Here is a 19,843-nt window from a genome sequence, read left to right as displayed (position 1 = left end):
CCTTTGGCCCTCTTCGGCATTTCCTCCTGAGGGATATCCATCGCAGACTGAATATTTTTATTTTGTTGTATAGGAGCAGGCTCTTTCCCCTTACTTCATTTCTTCTCCTTCTTCTCCATCCTGCGAGCAACGTACGAAGCTTCGCCAGCGCCAGCCCTAATCCGAGCAACAGCCTCACGAGCAACTTTTAGCGAATCCAATGGCAAGCTGTGAATAGCAAGAAAAACACATAAGTCATAATACAGGTCAAAAATAAAGAAAAAATAGTAACTCTGTTTACACACACAATCAACCGCCACACCTCCATAACCGACAACCTTCTTGGTCGGCCATCGCCCCAAAGGTTTCTTAAGAGCCTCAAACTACTTTGCCACGCCCTTTTTTTCCTGTGACAAAGTATCATAACCAAATGAGTAGTGACTGAGAGGAATCTCATAGTGCTTTTTCGACCAATACAACTCAATTTGGTTGTCCCCGCTCTCGGGGTCAACAAAGAAATGGTTTTCCCCCTGGCCAAGCAAATGTATGACCTAGAAGAAATTCTCCCTCCAATTCTTGGAAGAATCAACATAAATGGTAAAAATTGCCCTCATTCTTCCCCCTCCTTGAGAGAGACCCAACCCAATTTCTTGCCCGCCGAAGACACCTGAAAGTAGTAGAAAAATAGCTTTACGATGCAGACCCATCTGAAGTACCGACATTTGATCTCAAATACCAGGATGAAGCCCCAAGCATTAGGATGCAGCTGAGAAGGAGCAACGTGCAAGTGTCGAAGAAAACCCATTTCAAACTCCGAAAAGCGAAACCTAACTTTCTTGTCAGTGAAGTAGTTCTTATACTTGAAGAATCGCCAAGTACCAAGTCCCTTACTGCGAGGCCGTTCACAAACCTTTTCAGATTCTTCCACAATTCACTACTGCCACTTATCATCATTAGTACCACCAACAGTAAGGTCAAAATTACCCTCAAGCTCATAAGCAGTGTCTATGATTGACTGATTCAAGTAGTAAGATGATGTAGATGGCACATCTTCGTCCACCCAACTCTGCACCGCTAAACGATCAAATAGACAATCGCCCCTCATGTGTAGTCAAAGTGTCACACCGCCGTAACATAGTATGAGGAAGAGAGATAAGATCAAATGCCTAACATTCTAACCAACATCAAGAAACTTGCACCGCCATTCCCAGAGATGAACCGCACCCCCTACTCCTCGTAGGGACTAACTCAGTCGCTTACGCACCAAACGCCTTCACTACCCCCTCTGAAATATGACAACCAAGAAGCAATTAAATACTAACATATATACCTTAGAAATCATAAGCGTCTGAACAGGTGGAAGTATAATAGTTCGAGTATGTGAGCGGGCGTGACCACCAAGGTGGCAGCACCTTGTGCAATCCTAAATCTTCAGCAATAGCATCCCACGCACCATAACGTATGAGTCGAGCATCCTCTAGATGATACCTACACCATAACGTATGCGGGAGAACAAGAAGGAGTCCAGAGGAAGATTAATAAGGAGAAAACCACCCCTTAAATATAATTTTGGTACGACGCCCCAAATCCACCGATTGTTCGATGGAAACAAATGTTTGAAAAGTAATGGGCCAGATGAGGGGCCCAACTGTAATTTTGCCAAGATAAGACACCCCTCATATCGTATTAAATACGGCACATTCCACGAGATAGAATGTCTGCACATAAATAGCAATAATCGACGCAACAATCATTATAGATTCCAGAGAATCGAGGAGTCACCCTCATTCAACAGACGACACGTATCCTACCAACATGGAGAAGCCACCAGGCACTTCATTCAGCCCTCAAGACGCCAGACGCTGCATATAGACTTGAAGACGCCAAACGTATCGATGGGCCTATAGAATGCCAAGAGTGATTTATTACAGCATTAAACATAACCATGAACTCTACAAAATCCAACCGCCAAGCTTGGAGTTTGGCGAGCATTAAGCGCATCGCCATACCTCTGAACGGTCGCCCAAAGAACATCTCTTCCTTCCAGAAATGCCAAGGCCCAGTCCAACATATTCACCTTGGCACCAAAGCTTTGCTTGCTACCAAGCTGGGGGCCCTCCTGTTTTGGATGGCCCCAACCGGTCGGCCCATTAAGGTAGGCCCAAATTCCTCCCACTCATCCATGTCAGCCTGCTGACCAAGGGTTACCAACCCTCCACCCTTTATGTCCCTATAGGACAATGTTCCCGAGGCGAGAAACCAAAATGTCTTGCCTTGGGATACTACGTTCCCCAGGTAGCCTTCTCAGACCCCCTAAATAAGAGTTTCCCTTCCATAGCAACAGCAGCAGCAGCAATTGCCACCAGCATAGCAGGGGCTTCACTTCTGCAACGGCATCGGTGACAGACGCCCATCGCCCTCTCCATGGAGAATTGACCCGGCTCGTCCCCCATTTCGAGTAGGGCATCTTCTCCCTTATAAATACTCTTCTATCACTCAGCAAAAGAGCATCTTATGTGTCGTTACTCTGTCATTCCTCCATGCCCTTGCTATCACAGGCACACCCTATCTTCCAGATCCTGACCTCATACGTGGGACATCGTCGTTTAACTTGGTGTCTACTTTGTTAGCGACAACCCCTATATAGTGATATTCATCCCCTCTAAGGGAACATATTCGGCTTGCAGCTCTCAACGGTACAAATACACTGTCTGAAAATATTTGAGGGGAGATATCTACAGAATTTACCAAAAATTTAGTAAAAAAAAGTGGCAAACAAATTTAAATATTGTATTCCTAATAAAAAAATACAAAATTAAAGCGACTGTGAAACTATCTACTAAAGTAATACACCTCAACCCCACATTTTGCTTTCCTTATCTTCCTTTACACGCATTCTTTATTTTCTCTCTGAAATTCTTTGCATGACAGATTTTCTTTGTGTTTCTATGAGTAGGTAAGGGTTTTCACCATTGTTTCTTGGTCGACATTGTTGCTTTGTCATTTGGTGTTGTAAACATTCATCTTTCTCACATTAGGTACCCCCAATTACCCTTTTTATCCTTTAATGTTCCATAAATTATAAGTGGTTTTGTGTGACAAAATGATGCAGGCGGTGGCGGTGAGGATAGTTAGAGAAATTAAGAGTGGGTGGAGAAGCTAACCACTTGGGTGAAATATTGGGTTTTTGAAAAGCCAAAACCTCCTCCTAAGGTGTTGTAGCCCATGCAAGAGAAATCTTCTAGTTATAGAGTGCATTTTTAGTATTATGGTGGTACTGAATTGGGTGCATTTTTTGTAATTTATAATATGCACTCTCGAAAGAACATAATGTAAAGTATAAAAAATGCTTTTTTCCTCTCACTCCAGTATAAAAAGCAACTGAGGTGGTGTCTTCCTATGGGCCAGTCATACCTGCCGTTGGCCTGTAAAACCCAGTTCTAGAACCGGTTTGTTAACATCGCATTATGATATTAAGCGCAGTTACAATCACATGGGTTAAATTAAAATCCGGTTCCTTTTTTCTTTTTTTAAAACATGCCGAATCTAAAATGCCCAATTGCGTGATCATAACCATATTACATTGCGGAATAAAATGAATTAAGCTTAACATGATACTCTTATTATATTAGATCAAAGGTTGTTAAATTTCCTCCTCTCTTCATTAGCTACGCGTGGTTTCAAACCGCGCCTCATTTGGAGCTCTGTAGCTCAAGTTATGACAAATTATAACAATACATGTTTATATTGGACACAGGCCGCGTGCGCTTAAGCGCGCTATCGGGCGCTAAAGCGCCCACTGGCAGAAAGGAACTCGTCTTTTTGCAGCTAACGGCGCTTAAGCGCGCACCAGGGCGCTAAAGCAGCTTCCCTGGGCGCTTAGACCCCCATTTGGGCGCTGAAGCCCGCGGAGGCAGAGAGCATGGGCTCTCACAGGGGCAGCAAGGCGCTTAAGCCCCCTCTTGGGCGCTTAAGCCACCTGAGCGAGCTTAAGCCTCCATTTCCAGGCTTAAGCCCCCTCCACAGGGCAATTTGGCCTCCTTTGGTATTTCATCCATAACTTTAGTTACACTACTCCTATTTTCACAATCTTAGTCTCCTTGGAAAGCTAAGAAAAATGTCTACAACTTCCATCAAGACACAAGGGTCCAAATTTATCATATAGAATACGAAAAATGGACAAGAAGACAGGACATTTTTACTTTTACTTAGATTTTCAAACCAAAGGTCCTCTTTCACCTAATTGACATCCTATAATCCTCTCAATACATGGATTATAATCTTTCAAGGTACTCATACACTAAGAGAAGCAATCATACCATTTCATCATACATAGATCCTCATTAATTACAACATCATCAGGTCTCAATTACATCATTGTCCTTACAAATTTCATATACATGCCCAAGGACTTAGCTACAAAAGGAACATGATCAAAGCTATAAGCCATTTACAACAAGGCATTCACCACTACAATGATCATGCACTAAGTCCCTCAAAATACATAATGTGACATCAAAATATACATATAGCAATTCTAAATGGAATGCAACTCAAAATATCCAGCTATCAGGTACAATCTCCTCATGCTTCTTGCCTCGATCAACCTCACCTCTGTGAGTACTTGAAATAATGCCCCACAACACGGGGTGAGATATACGAATATATCACAGTAAACCAGAGGTCCTTGGAGATCACTCCACCCTAAGGTTCACTTTCGATGTACACATAATCATAATAGCTTAACACATTCTTATCCACAAGCATCACATGGACTTCCAAGAGAAATCCACTAAGGGCTGTTTCTCTTAGGCTCTTACCACATGGAAATCCACATAGGGCTATTTCCAAGGGAAGTCCTTTCCTCAATCTATTCCAAGAGGGATCCTCAAAGGGCTGTTTCTCTTAGGCTCTTACCACATGGAGATCCACCTAAGGCTGTTTCCAAGGGAAGTCCTTTCCTCAAACTAGGAACCTCCAAGAGGGATCCACATAGGGTTGTTCCTCTTAGGCTCTAACCACATGGAGATCCACATAGGGCTGTTTCCAAGGGAAGTTCCTACTAATCATCCTCATCATAATACTTTCACTCATAACCTCAATCATAATCCTCAACCATTACCTCATTCATTATTGCTACTTCTATAACCATTCCTCAATTACTCTTAAACAATCAAACATCAACCAATAATCATCAATCAATCATAACATGTATCAATGCATGAGCATACAATTACTATCATAATTACATATCACATCTCATAAACCATTTCTCCTCAACGGAGTATGGTGGAACACTCAATGGGATCAACCCCAAGGTCCAAAGGTTTACTTGCTCTTGAGCATTCCACAATTGCACACAACCACTAGTGTTGGTCACTCCACTTTGTTCTCTTGCCTCAATCCTATTAATACAAGGAACACAATCAATTCTATAATAAACAATATCTTAACATTCAAGAGCATCGTTAATCTCAAGCATAATTTACTCAAATGTCCAACCATACTCAAATGACAATCTAAACTCATTTCTACTGTTTATTTATCATCACTAACAACATTTACAAAGGCACCAAGCCTCCATCAAACTCAAACTCATAAAACCCCAAAAAACACTATTAATCAAAACCTAAATCATGCAAACTCAAGGAATTTGTGTGAAAGAGAATGGAAAACTCACCTCCATGGATCACACAACAAGGCAAGGTTGTTCCTCAAGCTTCCATGAAGGTAGAAGCCAACAAATCCCTCACTTTCTCCTATGGGTCGGATTTTTGGAGGATGATATCCCACTCCACAAAGACTCCCACTCAAAACCAAGCTTGGATTATGAAAGAGGGGAAGATTTGGAGTGGTTTAGGCTTTTGGATCAAAGAAAATGATTGAGAATAGGAGTGGCTAGGGTTTGGCTTCTCTTCTCTCTTCCTTTCTCTCCTTCTCTTCTCTTCTTTTCTTCTTGTTACTCGACGGGTGTGGGGGGGGGATGCAGTGGGTTCTATTGCTTTAAGTCACTTAATATTGGTTAAGTGGCTTTAAGCAGGTAGTGGCTCATCTATCTATTCAACTCCAATCACTACCAAACTTTACCAAAAGGTTTGGAATATTTTTCTAGAGATATTTGCACTTTTATTTTTATATTTTGGGTACTTTTGCCTACACCTATTTATATCTCTTAATTTTCACTGAGTACACTTTTTACCTCAAAAGTGACCCCAACTCACTTAATTGGGCCCTATTCTTAATTTTACTCACCAATACATGCTTAATTACTAAATTAAAAGTAATTAATTAAATTATTTAATTTAGGGGTATTATATTCACCCCACCTTTTTAGCGATTTTGTCCTCAAAATCGACAAAGCTACTCATCCAATCAACTAGAGATGTATCGGAGAACCCTTCTTGTGTTCCCGAAGTTACCTCGTTCATTACTTCCTCTTTTCCTTATCATCTTATCATAAGATGAAATCCTTTATTCATGATTCAATCTATTTTATAATTAGGTGATACTAATATATTTAAGCACTTTTATCTTTCATTTTCCTCAAAGGTCATACCTATTCACTTGATATTTAACCCTGACCTTCTGCAGTCCTACTAATAACCTCATACAAAATCTCATCTAATGGAACTTCCAAGAGAGATCCGCTACGGGTTGTTTCTCTTAGGTATCTGACCACAAGGCGGTCCCGAAGGCTAACTCCAAGGGAAGTTCTCCTCAAAATAGACCTTTAATGAGAATTCTCTATCTCATAGGATACTATCCTCATGGAGGTAATACTACCACTTCCATGGAAAGGTCAATGCATACAACTTATCATCTTTTAGCAATCTATGCTTAGCCTAGTCTTTAATTACTAGACATAACTAATCACACAATCATAATTGAGTCCACAGTTTAGGCATGTGTGGCTCCAACCTCAATAAACTATGCATGTCATAATAATCTACATGCGTCATACCTTCCGTCAAGTATGGGAACTCCTCTAACTGGGGTTGGGTCGACGTGCTAACATGTGCCGCTCCTGAAGGATCAGAGACCACTTGCACATGAGCAACCCGTCCCACGATCTGGGGACAATCCCTCGCATAGTGACCAGGTCTGCCACATTTGAAACATACATTTTGGCCCATCAAACAAACGCCCTTGTGATGCCTGCCACAATTGTCAAACTTGGGCACAAGAGGTCTTTCATTGTCCCAACTCTGTTGACTCCCGCTTCTTTTAAACTTTTCCTCTGATTGTCTCGCTTGTAATTTTTTCTTTTAATCCATTTTCTTACTCTTTTCTGAAGTAGATCAAGTTGCTCCACTAGCACCAGATGCTTGTGCCTCGGAAGACTTCTTGCTTTTTGGCATACTATAAACTTCTTCCACCTTCCGGCATTGGTTCACAAACTTGCTAAACTCACGGATATCGCAATTAGACATCTTCTCATTCAGACCCCATTGAAACTTAGAGGTCATCTCGGCCGGAGTGGGTAAGGCTCTCTCATAATTAGCATACTTCACCAATTCATTGAACTTGGCAAAATATTGGTCAATTGTCATTGATCCTTGCTTTAAGTCATTATACTTATTTTGCATCTTTTCCCTAGCCTCCCTAGGAAAGTAGTTATCCAAGAACAAAGTCTCAAACAACCGCCAGGTGATTTCCTGGCCTTCAGCTTCCATCGGTTGCACCGTGTTCGTCCACCAATCTTCGGCTTCACCTTCAAGCATATACACTGAGTAGACTAACTTCAGTGCATCAGGGCATCTCATCACCCTGAAAATCTTCTCCATAGCTTGGAGCCATTTCGCCGCCACCAACGAGTCGTAGCCTCCATCAAAAGGAGGAGGTTTATGTTTTCTGAAAGCCGTCAATCGTCTTTCTTCAGCTTCATGTTCATCAACATGCTCTACACGTGGTTGACGAACCTCAGTGCGATGACTATGACTACCAGACTAGTGACTAGCATCTCCCTCATTGTTACCCACTCCACCCTCTTCATGGAGGGTATGTGGAGTAGGCGTGGCACTGTGAGGAGGAGGAGTGGGTTGCCGGTTTGCAGGTCTAGCACCCCTCAACGTCCTCAACTCGTTCATCATCGCGGCCATAGCATTCCGCAAGTCTTCATTCGTCTTCCACAAATTTTCATTGGCTTGCCGGCTAGCAGTCAACTCCCGTTGCACGGCTGCAAGTGTTTCAGCCACGGGATCCGGCTGCCCGCCAGTTGCCCCACGACCATTTCGGGGCCTAACAAGAGCAGCCAAAACAGGGTCTGGCTGAGCATTGGCATTCGATGCCTCAGGGATGTTTCGGGACCTCGTCATGACACTACACATGTTACACAAAGAAATGAGTTGATCAGGCCCACACTCCGTGATCACAAATGAAATAATCATAAAGAGTGCCTAAAACAACTACAAAGCATTAAGCTCCAAGCAAACATAACATCAATTCATAAGTTTCCCTACGAAACTGCTCTGATACCATAAAATGTAACACCCCGTTCTAGAACTGATTTGTTAACATCGCATTATGATATTAAGCGCAGTTACAATCACATGGGTTAAATTAAAATCCGGTTCCTTTTTTCTTGTTTTAAAACATGTCGAATTTAAAATGCCCAATTGCGTGATCATAATCATATTACATTGCGGAATAAAATGAATTAAGCTTAACATCATACTCTTATTATATTAGACCAAAGGTTGTTAAATGTCCTCCTCTCTTCATTAGCTACGCGTGGTTTCGAACCGCGCCTCATTTGGAGCTCTGTAGCTCAAGTTATGACAAATTATAACAATACATGTTTACATTGGACACAGGCCACGCGCGCTTAAGCGCGCTATCGGGCGCTAAAGCGCCCACTGGCAGAGAGGAAATTGTCTTTTTGCAGCTAAGGGCGCTTAAGCGCGCACCAGGGAGCTAAAGCGCGCTACCCTGGGCGCTTAAGCCCCCATTTGGGCGCTGAAGCCCGCGGAGGCAGAGAGCATGGGCTCTCACAAGGGCAAGAGAGCGCTTAAGCCCCCTCTTGGGCGCTTAAGCCCCCTGAACGAGCTTAAGCCTCCATTTCCAGGCTTAAGCCCTCTACACAGGGCAATTTGGCCTCCTTTGGTATTGCATCCATAACTTTAGTTACACTACTCCTATTTCCACAATCTTGGTCTCCTTGGAAAGCTAAGAAAAATGTCTACAACTTTCATCAAGACACAAGGGTCCAAATTTATCATATAGAATACGAAAAATGGACAAGAAGACAGGACGTTTTTACTTTTACTTAAATTTTCAAACCAAAGGTCGTCTTTCACCTAATTGACATCCTATAATCCTCTCAATACATGGATTCTAATCTTTCAAGGTACTCATACACTAAGTGAAGCAAGCATACCATTTCATCATACATAGATCCTCATTAATTACAACATCATCAGGTCTCAATTACATCATTGTCCTTACAAATTTCATATACATGCCCAAGGACTTAGCTACAAAAGGAACATGATCAAAGCTATAAGCCATTTACAACAAGGCATTCACCACTACAATGATCATGAACTAAGTCCCTCAAAATACATAATGTGAGATCAAAATATACATATAGCAATTCTAAATGGCATGCAACTCAAAATATCCTGCTATCAGGTACAATCTCCTCATGCTTCTTGCCTCGATCAACCTCACCTCTGTGAGTACCTGAAATAATGCCCCACAACACGGGGTGAGATATACGAATATATCACAGTAAACCAGAGGTCCTTGGAGATCACTCCACCCTAAGGTTCACTTTCGATGTACACATAATCATAATAGCTTAACACATTCTTATCCACAAGCATCACATGGACTTCCAAGAGAGATCCACTAAGTGCTGTTTCTCTTAGGCTCTTACCACATGGAGATCCACCTAAGGCTGTTTCCAAGGGAAGTCCTTTCCTCAATCTAGGAACCTCCAAGAGGGATCCACATAGGGCTGTTCCTCTTAGGCTCTAACCACATGGAGATCCACATAGGATTGTTTCCAAGGGAAGTTCCTACTAATCATCCTCATCATAATATTATCACTCATAACCTCAATCACAATCCTCAACCATTACCTCATTCATTATTGCTACTTCTATAACCATTCCTCAATTACTCTTAAACAATCAAACATCAACCAATAATCATCAATCAATCATAACATGTATCAATGCATGAATCAATGCATGAGCATACAATTACTATCATAATTACATATCACATCTCATAAACCATTTCTCCTCAACGGAGTATGGTGGAACACTCAATGGGATCAACCCCAAGGTCCAAATGTTTACCTTGCTCTTGAGCTTTCCTCAATTGCACACAACCACTAGGGATGGTCACTCCACTTGGTTCTCTTGCCTCAATCCTATTAATACAAGGAACACAATCAATTCTATAATAAACAATATCTTAACATTCAAGAGCATCCTTAATCTTAAGCATAATTTACTCAAATGTCCAACCATACTCAAATGACAATCTAAACTCATTTCTACTGTTTATTTATCATCACTAACAACATTTAAAAAGGCACCAAGCCTCCATCAAACTCAAACTCATAAAACCCCAAAAAACACTATTCATCAAAACCTAAATCATGCAAACTCAAGGAATTTGCGTGAAAGAGAGTGGAAAACTCACCTCCATGGATCACACAACAAGGCAAGGTTGTTCCTCAAGCTTCCATGGAGGTAGAAGCCAACAAATCCCTCACTTTCTCCTGTGGGTCGAATTTTTGGAGGATGATATCCCACTCCACAAAGACTCCCATTCAAAACCAAGCTTGGATTATGAAAGAGGGGAAGATTTGGAGTGGTTTAGGCTTTTGGATCAAAGAAAATGATTGAGAATAGGAGTGGCTAGGGTTTGGCTTCTCTTCTCTCTTCCTTTCTCTCATTCTCCTCTCCTTCTCTTCTTTTCTTCTTGTTGCTCGACGGGTGTGGGGGGGGGGGGGGGGGGATGCAGTGGGTTCCATTGCTTTAAGTCACTTAACATTGGTTAAGTGGCTTTGAGCGGGTATTGGCTCATCTATCTATTCAACTCCAATCACTACCAAACTTTACCAAAAAGGTTTGGAATATTTTTCTAGAGATATTTGCACTTTTATTTTTATATTTTGGGTACTTTTGCCTACACCCATTTATACCTCTTAATTTTCACTGAGTACACTTTTTACCTCAAAAGTGACCCCAACTCACTTAATTAGGCCCTATTCTTAATTTTATTCACTAATACATGCTTAATTACTAAATTAAAAGTAATTAATTAAATTATTCAAGTTAGGGATATTATATTCACCCCACCTTTTTAGCGATTTTGTCCTCACAAACAAGGCTTTGTGTCATATGACATAGATTTTTATATGATTTTTATTCTTTTTCAAGCAGAAATATAATTAAAAGTGCTTAAAAAATATGATTTAGAAGGTTTTCATCATCATATTACCTGCAGATGCCCCTATTTTTTATTTGCACGTGGACATTCTTTTAAATTTCTATCGGTATTGATGGTGCTTATTAATACCTCGAACCTTTTCTTCTGAGTTGATGTACAATACAATTGTATTAATACCATGAACTTCCTTTTTGGCATCAGATACGTATTGAATTGGGTTCACATCATCTCCTAAACCAGAAGATTATGCATTTTATAAGATTTGTAGTTTCACATTCTTGATGCATATTGGCCTTATGAGTCTCAACATCCCTTTTCAGGTATTGTTTAGATGGGCCTGTGGATTATACTGGTGAAGTTACTTGGTTATGTGAGGATTGTGAAGCAAAGGTAGTAGACACATCTTCTCATGATCAAAGTAAAGCCAGAATAGAGGTAACAAATTGCATGAAGAAAGTGAGGAAAAACAAGCAACGACAAAATGCTAATTCTACTGAGGGGCATGTGACTGTTGTTGAACCACAACCTATTGCTGATCCAGTGTGGAGGTAAGAAATTTATTTTTGTTACCTTCTTTTGGAGTTGGTGAAATTTCTAACTTCTATGGTGAATCATCTTTGGTGCTCCAAAAATAGAAGCTCAACAAGTAGCTTCTATTTTTGGAGGGTTCTTCATCTTTTGAGGGCCCCACAATACTAGTATAACATATTGTTATTTGTTGTTATTTGTTAATGGGGTTTTTTGAAAGATTTTTCAGCAGATGTAAACTTAATATGTGGAAGAAATTTCTTTTTATATAAGAAAAGCAATTTGTTTAAATTTATGTTATAGAAAATTGTGGTGGGAAAAGCACCGCACAGTACAGGTCCTAAATTGAGCATTGAGTAGAAATGGCAATCGCATTTTAAGCCAAATAAAGTTTATTTTTAAAGCAGTTTAAAGCACGCTGGACATTATGTAGAAATGGCATGATATCCACATTACTTAATTATACGGTCATCTTGTAGAACCTTTTCATTGTTAAAGTTTCATAAAATATTAAGTTCTTATTTTTGTTACCCAAAGATACCATGACCTAATTTTTTTTTTAAAAAAAATTGTTATTAATATAACCCTTTAACAGAGTAAAATCTCATCAAATCGATTTTCTTTTTGAGGGAACTGAAAAATGAATGTAACAAAGCCTTGATTTAATGATTAATTTTGATGACATTTTGCAACAATTGATGGTATTTTATATTCACCCCATCTTTTATAGCGATTTGGAGAAGTTGAGGACCCCATTTTTTATATATCTACAAGGCTTTCTTCACAAACATGGGGTCCCACTTTCATCGTACCTACTTCTAGATGTTTCGTTCTTCACTTCCCGAGGGTTGCCCCCAACCTGCTGCACCTGAAAAGGGGACGTGCCCTTGGTTCCTCAATCGGGAGTGCGCCCCCAAATTTGAATTGTATTGGACGAAGGAGCAATATTGTTAAAAGCTGCGGAAGTATTGGACTCTAAAGTCCCAATTGTATATGAAGGAGAAGAAAACGCCGAGTTCTTGTTGCAACGGGTGAAGGACAACGACACCATGGATTGCAAATAATTATTCAGTAAGGTAGGGGAGGAGATAGGTAAAGTGATTAATAGGGTTGGCAAAATGTAGTTTATCGTAGTGTACAATAATTTGCTACTCTTTAAGATTTCTCCTTCATATATATCTGAGAGCATATTGATCCTATATACATTCACCAATCTCGTATTGTACATCCCCAATTCTCTTGTATCGAACACTATCCAATTCTATTTTAAGTCGTAGATTATATAGATAATTTCATAATTCTTTACTGATTTATGAAAACAATTATTTATACAAGAGAAAGATTGTTTTGAAATATATGCATAAATATTCATTTTAGTATTTCAGCAAGAATGTTTTGCACACATAACTATCCCGGAAACTTTACCATTCTGTGCATGCCAGAAGAGTATGTAGTTGAACCATACTATCGAGTGATATGAGCAATGAAAGAATCCATTTCCATACGAGAAACTCCACCTTCATCCATGGACCTATGGATGGCTTTTTTAAGGTCCTTTGCTCTCTCTCGCATCTCATCACCTTCCTTTGTTTCCATTAACCTTCTCACAGCATTCTCGATAACTGATGCAGTCACCAACTCGTCTCTCTTAGCCCAATCCTTCACAACCAAACCAATCTTCAACACTTGTGTTATCAAAACACTGTTTCTTGGCTGATCAGAGTGCATAGGCCATGTCGCTATTGGAACCCCCATGGTTATGCTCTCTATGCATGAGTTCCATCCACAGTGACTCACAAATCCTCCTGTTGAAGAATGGCTTAGAATTTCCTATTGGGGTGCCCAGTCTCTCACAACTAACCCCATTTCCTCAACTCTCTCTTCAAACCCATTTGGAAGCTTATGTCTTCTTACTTCATCTTCATTGAAGATATCTCCTTTATCAGCATCTCTCAGCACCCAGATGAACTTTTGCTTGCTTTGCTCCAATCCAATTGCAATCTGTTCCACTTGTTCCTCTGTCAAAGTGATACGTCAAGGAGGCCCAATAGAAGCAGAGGAGCCCCAATGTGGGCCAAGGATTATGTTGTCAACATGTAGTGTCTAATAGATTAGTCATTTGGAATGTGTATAGTTAGTTGTCACTTTCATACGGTTAATATCTGTAATGTGTAATTGGCCATTACATGGGTAAGAAGGTATAAGTAGGAAAAACTTGAAGACTTCTGATTCATTCATTCATCAATAAAAAAAAACAGTATCCATTCTATTTTTCTTGTTCTTGATAAGAACTCCTCTTATCATTGGTGCTTTCATTGCCATCATCATGAGGATACAGGAACTCGTGGATGAGTTTTCATCTCTTCAACTCAAATTCGACAAAGACAGGGAAGAGAATCATGCTTTCCAAGTTCGTATTGACCAGCGTTTTGTGGAGAGCCAACGCGAAACCCAAAACCAATTGGGCAATTTGGCTGCGCAATTACAGCAACTGCATGAGTTGATTCTTGGCAGAGAGGAACGTGTGCGAAATTCTCAGCCATTATCAGAGGGTGCATCTGCATCTTTCGGTACCCATAAACCCACGATGTCCGATTTTACCGTACCCTTGAAGACGGTACGCATGGAGATTCCTTCTTTCAATGGGACAAATCCACAGGGTTGGATTTTCAAAACCGAATTGTACTTCGATTTACAACACATTCCAGAAGAGTTTAAGGTACGTCTTGCTGGGTTAAAAATGGAGGGACCAGCTTCCCCTTGGTATCAATGGTTGTTTAATGGAGGATCGATTGGCACCTGGCATGACCTCAAGATTGCAGCATGCCAACGTTTTGGTGGTTCTGCATACATGGATCTTAGGGGAGTTCTGTCTAAACTCACACAAACAGGTACTTTATCAGATTATAGACTACAGTTTGAGTCATTGATTAATCAAGTGACTGGATTTGCTGATGATGTCTTGATGGCATTTTTTGTATCGGGCCTTTCTTCTGAGTTACGAAGGGCTGTTCAACTTCATAACCCTCCTACACTTCATCAAGCAATGCAATTGGAATTAGTGTATGAAGCCCACTTTGTTGATCTTCGTTCATCATTTTCCTCCAATACATATACACCTAAGAAGCCATTCCAGAAATCCATTCCATCTTCGGACAGTACCAATACCAGCCATAATCCAAACACATTAGCCTTACCATCCACCACAACTTCAGTTTCAAATCAACTTTCCTTACCTTCCAATTTACCTGTTAAGAAGTTGTCCAATGAATACTTACAGAAGCGTCGTGAAATGGGTTTGTGTTATACATGCGATGAGAAATGGACTTCTCGACATCGCTGTAAAGCTAAACTTTTATTTTTGATTGGTGATATGGAAGAGGACAATTTGAATGCTGAGGAGGATATCGTGTGGCAACCAGATGCTACTGACATGGCACCTTTGGATGCAGCCTTACATTCCTATCAGGGAATACCAGCTCTCGATCGTTCCAATTCACTGTTAGCATATGAGTCAATTCGATGTTGGCCCTGGTTGATTCTGGCAGTTCACACAACTTTATCAAGAGGGAATTGGTAGACACTTTGGGCTTGCCTGTGTCCAAGACTCAGAAGATGAATGTTTACTTGGGCAATGGTGCCATTATGCTATGTGACAAGAAGTGTTCTAATGTTTCTATTTAGATACAAGGACATTTTTTCACTGCTGATTTTTGGGTGATTGACTTAGCTATGTCCACAGGTATAATTTTGGGATTCATGTGGCTCGAACAGTTGGGAAAGGTACTCCATGATTATGGTGAGAGGACTATGAAATTCATGTGGGATGGCAGGTTAGTTGTTTTACATGGTGATCCGAAATTTTGTCCAACTACTGATCAGCTTGTTAAGTGTTTTTCTTTATCAGCAATCGATTCCTCATCTGTTCAATCTGATATACTGCCTGACTTGGTTGCTATTAAGGATCATGTTCCAGCCAAAATTTGGGTATTGTTAAGCAAATTTCAATCTGTTTTTCAACTTCCCAAACAACTTCCTCCTAAGAGAGATTGTGATCATGCCATCCACTTGATTCCTGGTTCCCAAGCAGTCACTGTAAGACCATACCGCTATGCATATCATCAGAAGTCTGAAATTGAGCATCAAATTTCTGATTTGCTAGCAGCAGGCTTTATTAAGGAAAGTCATAGCTCTTTTTCATCTCCGGTGCTCTTGGTGAGGAAAGCAGACCAGAGTTGGAGAATGTGCATTGATTACCGAGCTTTAAATCAGATTACTGTGAAAGACCGTTTTCCAATTCCAACAATTGATGAGTTGTTGGACGAATTGAATGGGGCAGGGGTGTTCTCTAAATTGGACTTACGCAGTGGCTACCATCAAATCAGGTTAGTTCCTGAAGACACACATAAAACTGCATTTCGTACACACGATGGGCATTATGAATTCCTTGTTATGCCATTTGGATTAACAAATGCACCCTCCACGTTTCAATCTGCCATGAATCGAATGTTTAGGCCTTATTTGCGCAAATTCATCATTGTTTTCTTTGATGACATACTAATCTTTAGCAAGACTTTGGATGAGCATATCCTTCATTTACAGGTGGCCTTGGACTGTCTTCTTACTAACAGCTTCTTGGTCAAATTAAGCAAATGTGCTTTTGCTCTTCCAGAGATAGATTACTTGGGGCATTTAATTTCAGCTCATGGTGTTAAGGCAGATCCTAGGAAGGTCGAAGCTATGCTCCACTGGCCTCTACCCACAACTGTAAAGCAATTGAGAGGATTTTTGGGCCTCACAGGTTACTATAGGCGATTCGTACGTCAATATGCCACAATTGCTTCTCCTCTTACGGATTTACTCAAGAAAAATGAATTTTCTTGGAGTGATGCAGCTCAACAAGCCTTTCAACGGTTAAAAGAGGCTATGGTTTCCACCCCAGTCCTCATATTGCCTGACTTTAATCTTCCTTTTGTAGTAGAGACAGATGCCTCCTTAACAGGTGCTGGAGCTGTTCTGTTGCAAAATGGCAGACCAGTCTCGTTTTTTAGCAAAAAGCTGGGCCCACGTCTCCAAGCTGCTTCCACCTATGTACGTGAGCTGTATGCAGTCACTGAAGCGGTGAAGCGGTGGCGTCCTTATCTGCTGGGCTCTTCCTTTGTTATTCGAACAGATCATCATAGTCTTAAGGAATTGCTTTCACAAACTGTTCAAACCATCGAGCAACAGCGATACGCATGCAAGTTAATGGGATATGATTTCACAATTGAGTACAAGCCGGGTCCTTCTAACATAGTTGCTGATGCTTTGTCTCGAAGCTATGAAGAACCAACTGCGGCCACTGTTATGGCTTTGTTCTCTGAGCCTTCATTCCAACTGTTGGATGATATCAAGAAGGAAAATACCACAGACCCTTATTTGCTTCAAATCCATCAACAACTGTTAGACCATACTGCTGTAGATCCTCTAATCACCCTTAAAGATGGAATTTTATTCCATAAACATCGCTACCTTCTTGGTCCCACTTCTAGTATTCGTGAGCTTTTGATGTCTGAGGCACACTCTTCCCAAATTGGTGGCCATGCTGGTATTGCACGTTCCTTATTACGCATATCTGCTTCTTTTTATTGGCCTGGGATGCGCAAGGATATCACTAAGTTTGTTCAAAGTTGTTCCACTTGTCAGCTGATTAAAACTTCCACAGCCCCTCCTTTGGGACTTCTACAACCTTTGCCCATTCCTCAAGGTGTTTTTGAAGATTTAACACTTGATTTTATCAACGGCTTACCTGCTTCTCGTGGATTCTCTACTATCTTAGTGGTGGTGGACCGCCTCACCAAGTATGCTCACTTTGGTGCATTACAATCTCACTACACAGCTTCCATGGTAGCCAAATTATTTACTGATATAGTAGTCAAGCTGCATGGTTTTCCCAGGAGCTTAGTTTCAGATAGAGATAGTATTTTCCTTAGTAAATTTTGGACAACTCTCTTCCAACTCAGCGGCACCAAGTTGAAGACAAGCACCGCATATCATCCTCAAACCGACGGCCAGTCTGAGGTCACCAACCGTTATTTGGAGCAATATCTTCGTGCTTTCTGCCATGAGGAAAATCAGAGGTGGTTTTTGTATTTGGGGTGGGCTGAATTGCATTACAATACAGCTTTCCACTCTTCAATACAGATGTCTCCATTTCAAGCATTATATGGGAAGATTTCTCACATGATTCCTCCTTATCCTCGCGGGTTGGTCAAGGTAGAGGCTATAGACACCTTGCTGTGTCATAGAGATGAGTTGTTGCAGCAATTGAAGAAAAATTTGCAGGATGCCCAAAACAGAATGAAAATCCAAGCTGATCGTCACAGAAAGGACATCAGTCTGGCAGTTGGTGATTTGGTGCTTGTCAAATTGAAGCCATATCGACAAATCACAGTTGAGAAATGCAGCAACCAGAAGTTAGCAAAACGTTATTTTGGGCCATTTCCAATTATCCGGGTGTTAAGTCTCGTTGCTTACCAATTAGAATTACCAGTGGGTTGTAAAATCCATCCTTCCTTTCATGTTTCTGTATTGAAACCTTTTAAGGGAGATTCTGCGATGCCAGTCCTTTCCATGCCTTCCTTGTCTTATGATAATCTTCCTATACAGAATCCTATTGCAGCTCTCATGTCCAGAACTGTCCTTGTAAATGGAATCCTTATTAAACAATGGCTAATTCAATGGTCCAATTCATTGCCCGAAGATGCTTCCTGGGAGAATGAAGAGCAATTGCAGCAATGTTACCCTCAATTGAACCTTGAGGACAAGGTTCCTCTTCAAGGGGGGGCGAGTGATACGTCAAGGAGGCCCAATAGAAGCAGAGGAGCCCCAATGTGGGCCAAGGATTATGCTGTCAACATGTAGTGTCTAATAGATTAGTCATTTGGAATGTGTATAGTTAGTTGTCACTTTCATACGGTTAATATCTGTAATGTGTAATTGGCCATTACATGGGTAAGAAGGTATAAGTAGGAAAAACTTGAAAACTTCTGATTCATTCATTCATCAATAAAAAAAAACAGTATCCATTCTATTTTTCTTGTTCTTGATAAGAACTCCTCTTATCACAATGCTGTTGCTGTCCCAAAAGATACATATATAACTGATTTTGGCTCTTGTTTATCGAGCCACTCCATGCTTAAATGCTTTCCCTTTGAGTTTTTCTTCTCAATGGATAAAGGGTTGAAGGGCCCCAATGCCCAATGCTGCTTGTTACCCAGGATCCGTTCCAACGATTCCACGTAAGGGCTTTCAAATGCCCTCGTTGTGTTGTAGATGTTCCCATCACTGAAATTATGGAAATCTACTTGTGCACAAATGAAATCTACGGATTGGTTTGCGAAGCATCCGTTCAGAGAAGGAACTACAGGGATATGTGAGTTTTCTACTGGAGGCTTTCCCATTGCCTCCCAAAAAATCAAGAATGTAAAAAAGGCAGAGCCGCTGTGAAAAGTGTAATTCTCTGCATTTGTTATATTTGTTGGGTTGTCATATCAATGACCCGTGGGTTCAAACACTACAGCACATGTACATTTAGTAGCGCTGAATTTTTTTTAAAACTTTTTTAAATGTATTAAAAAAAAAAAAAAATAAAACAATTAAAGAAAAAAGAAAGGGTTTATCATCTATCATTTAACATGACCACAAAAAGTTTCCTACACACACAACATTTTGTGGGGCCCACAGCAAAAAAAAAAAAAAAAAACGGCACGCAAAACGAATCTCTATAACACAATCACTTTTCCTACAACATAATTCTTATAAAACCCAAAAAGAAAAAAAAACATCAACTTAACATAAAAAAATAATAATCAAGAGTTAACTAAGCTATCATAATTTAAAGCAATGATTATTTGTTAAGATTTTTTTTTGTATAGCGATGCAAAATAAT

At 40.5% G+C, this 19,843-nt stretch overlaps 1 protein-coding gene and 1 pseudogene across 1 annotated transcript; both read right to left on the bottom strand.

Moving 5' to 3' along the window:
* Window positions 1-7,277: 7,277 nt before the first annotated feature.
* On the bottom strand, window positions 7,278-7,742 carry LOC133306864 (uncharacterized). Its single transcript, XM_061507243.1, has one exon. The coding sequence runs from the start codon at window positions 7,740-7,742 to the stop codon at window positions 7,278-7,280; it is 465 nt and encodes a 154-aa protein (XP_061363227.1).
* A 5,635-nt stretch (window positions 7,743-13,377) lies between these two features.
* On the bottom strand, window positions 13,378-19,445 carry LOC133306855 (zeatin O-glucosyltransferase-like; annotated as a pseudogene).
* Window positions 19,446-19,843: the final 398 nt, after the last annotated feature.

Source organism: Gastrolobium bilobum, unplaced genomic scaffold, assembly GCF_033153095.1.
Source record: "Gastrolobium bilobum isolate Gb01-03AN ecotype WA unplaced genomic scaffold, APGP_CSIRO_Gbil_v1 utg19595, whole genome shotgun sequence".
Classification (NCBI taxonomy): Eukaryota; Viridiplantae; Streptophyta; class Magnoliopsida; order Fabales; family Fabaceae; genus Gastrolobium; species Gastrolobium bilobum.
This window is presented reverse-complemented; position numbering and strand designations above follow the sequence as displayed.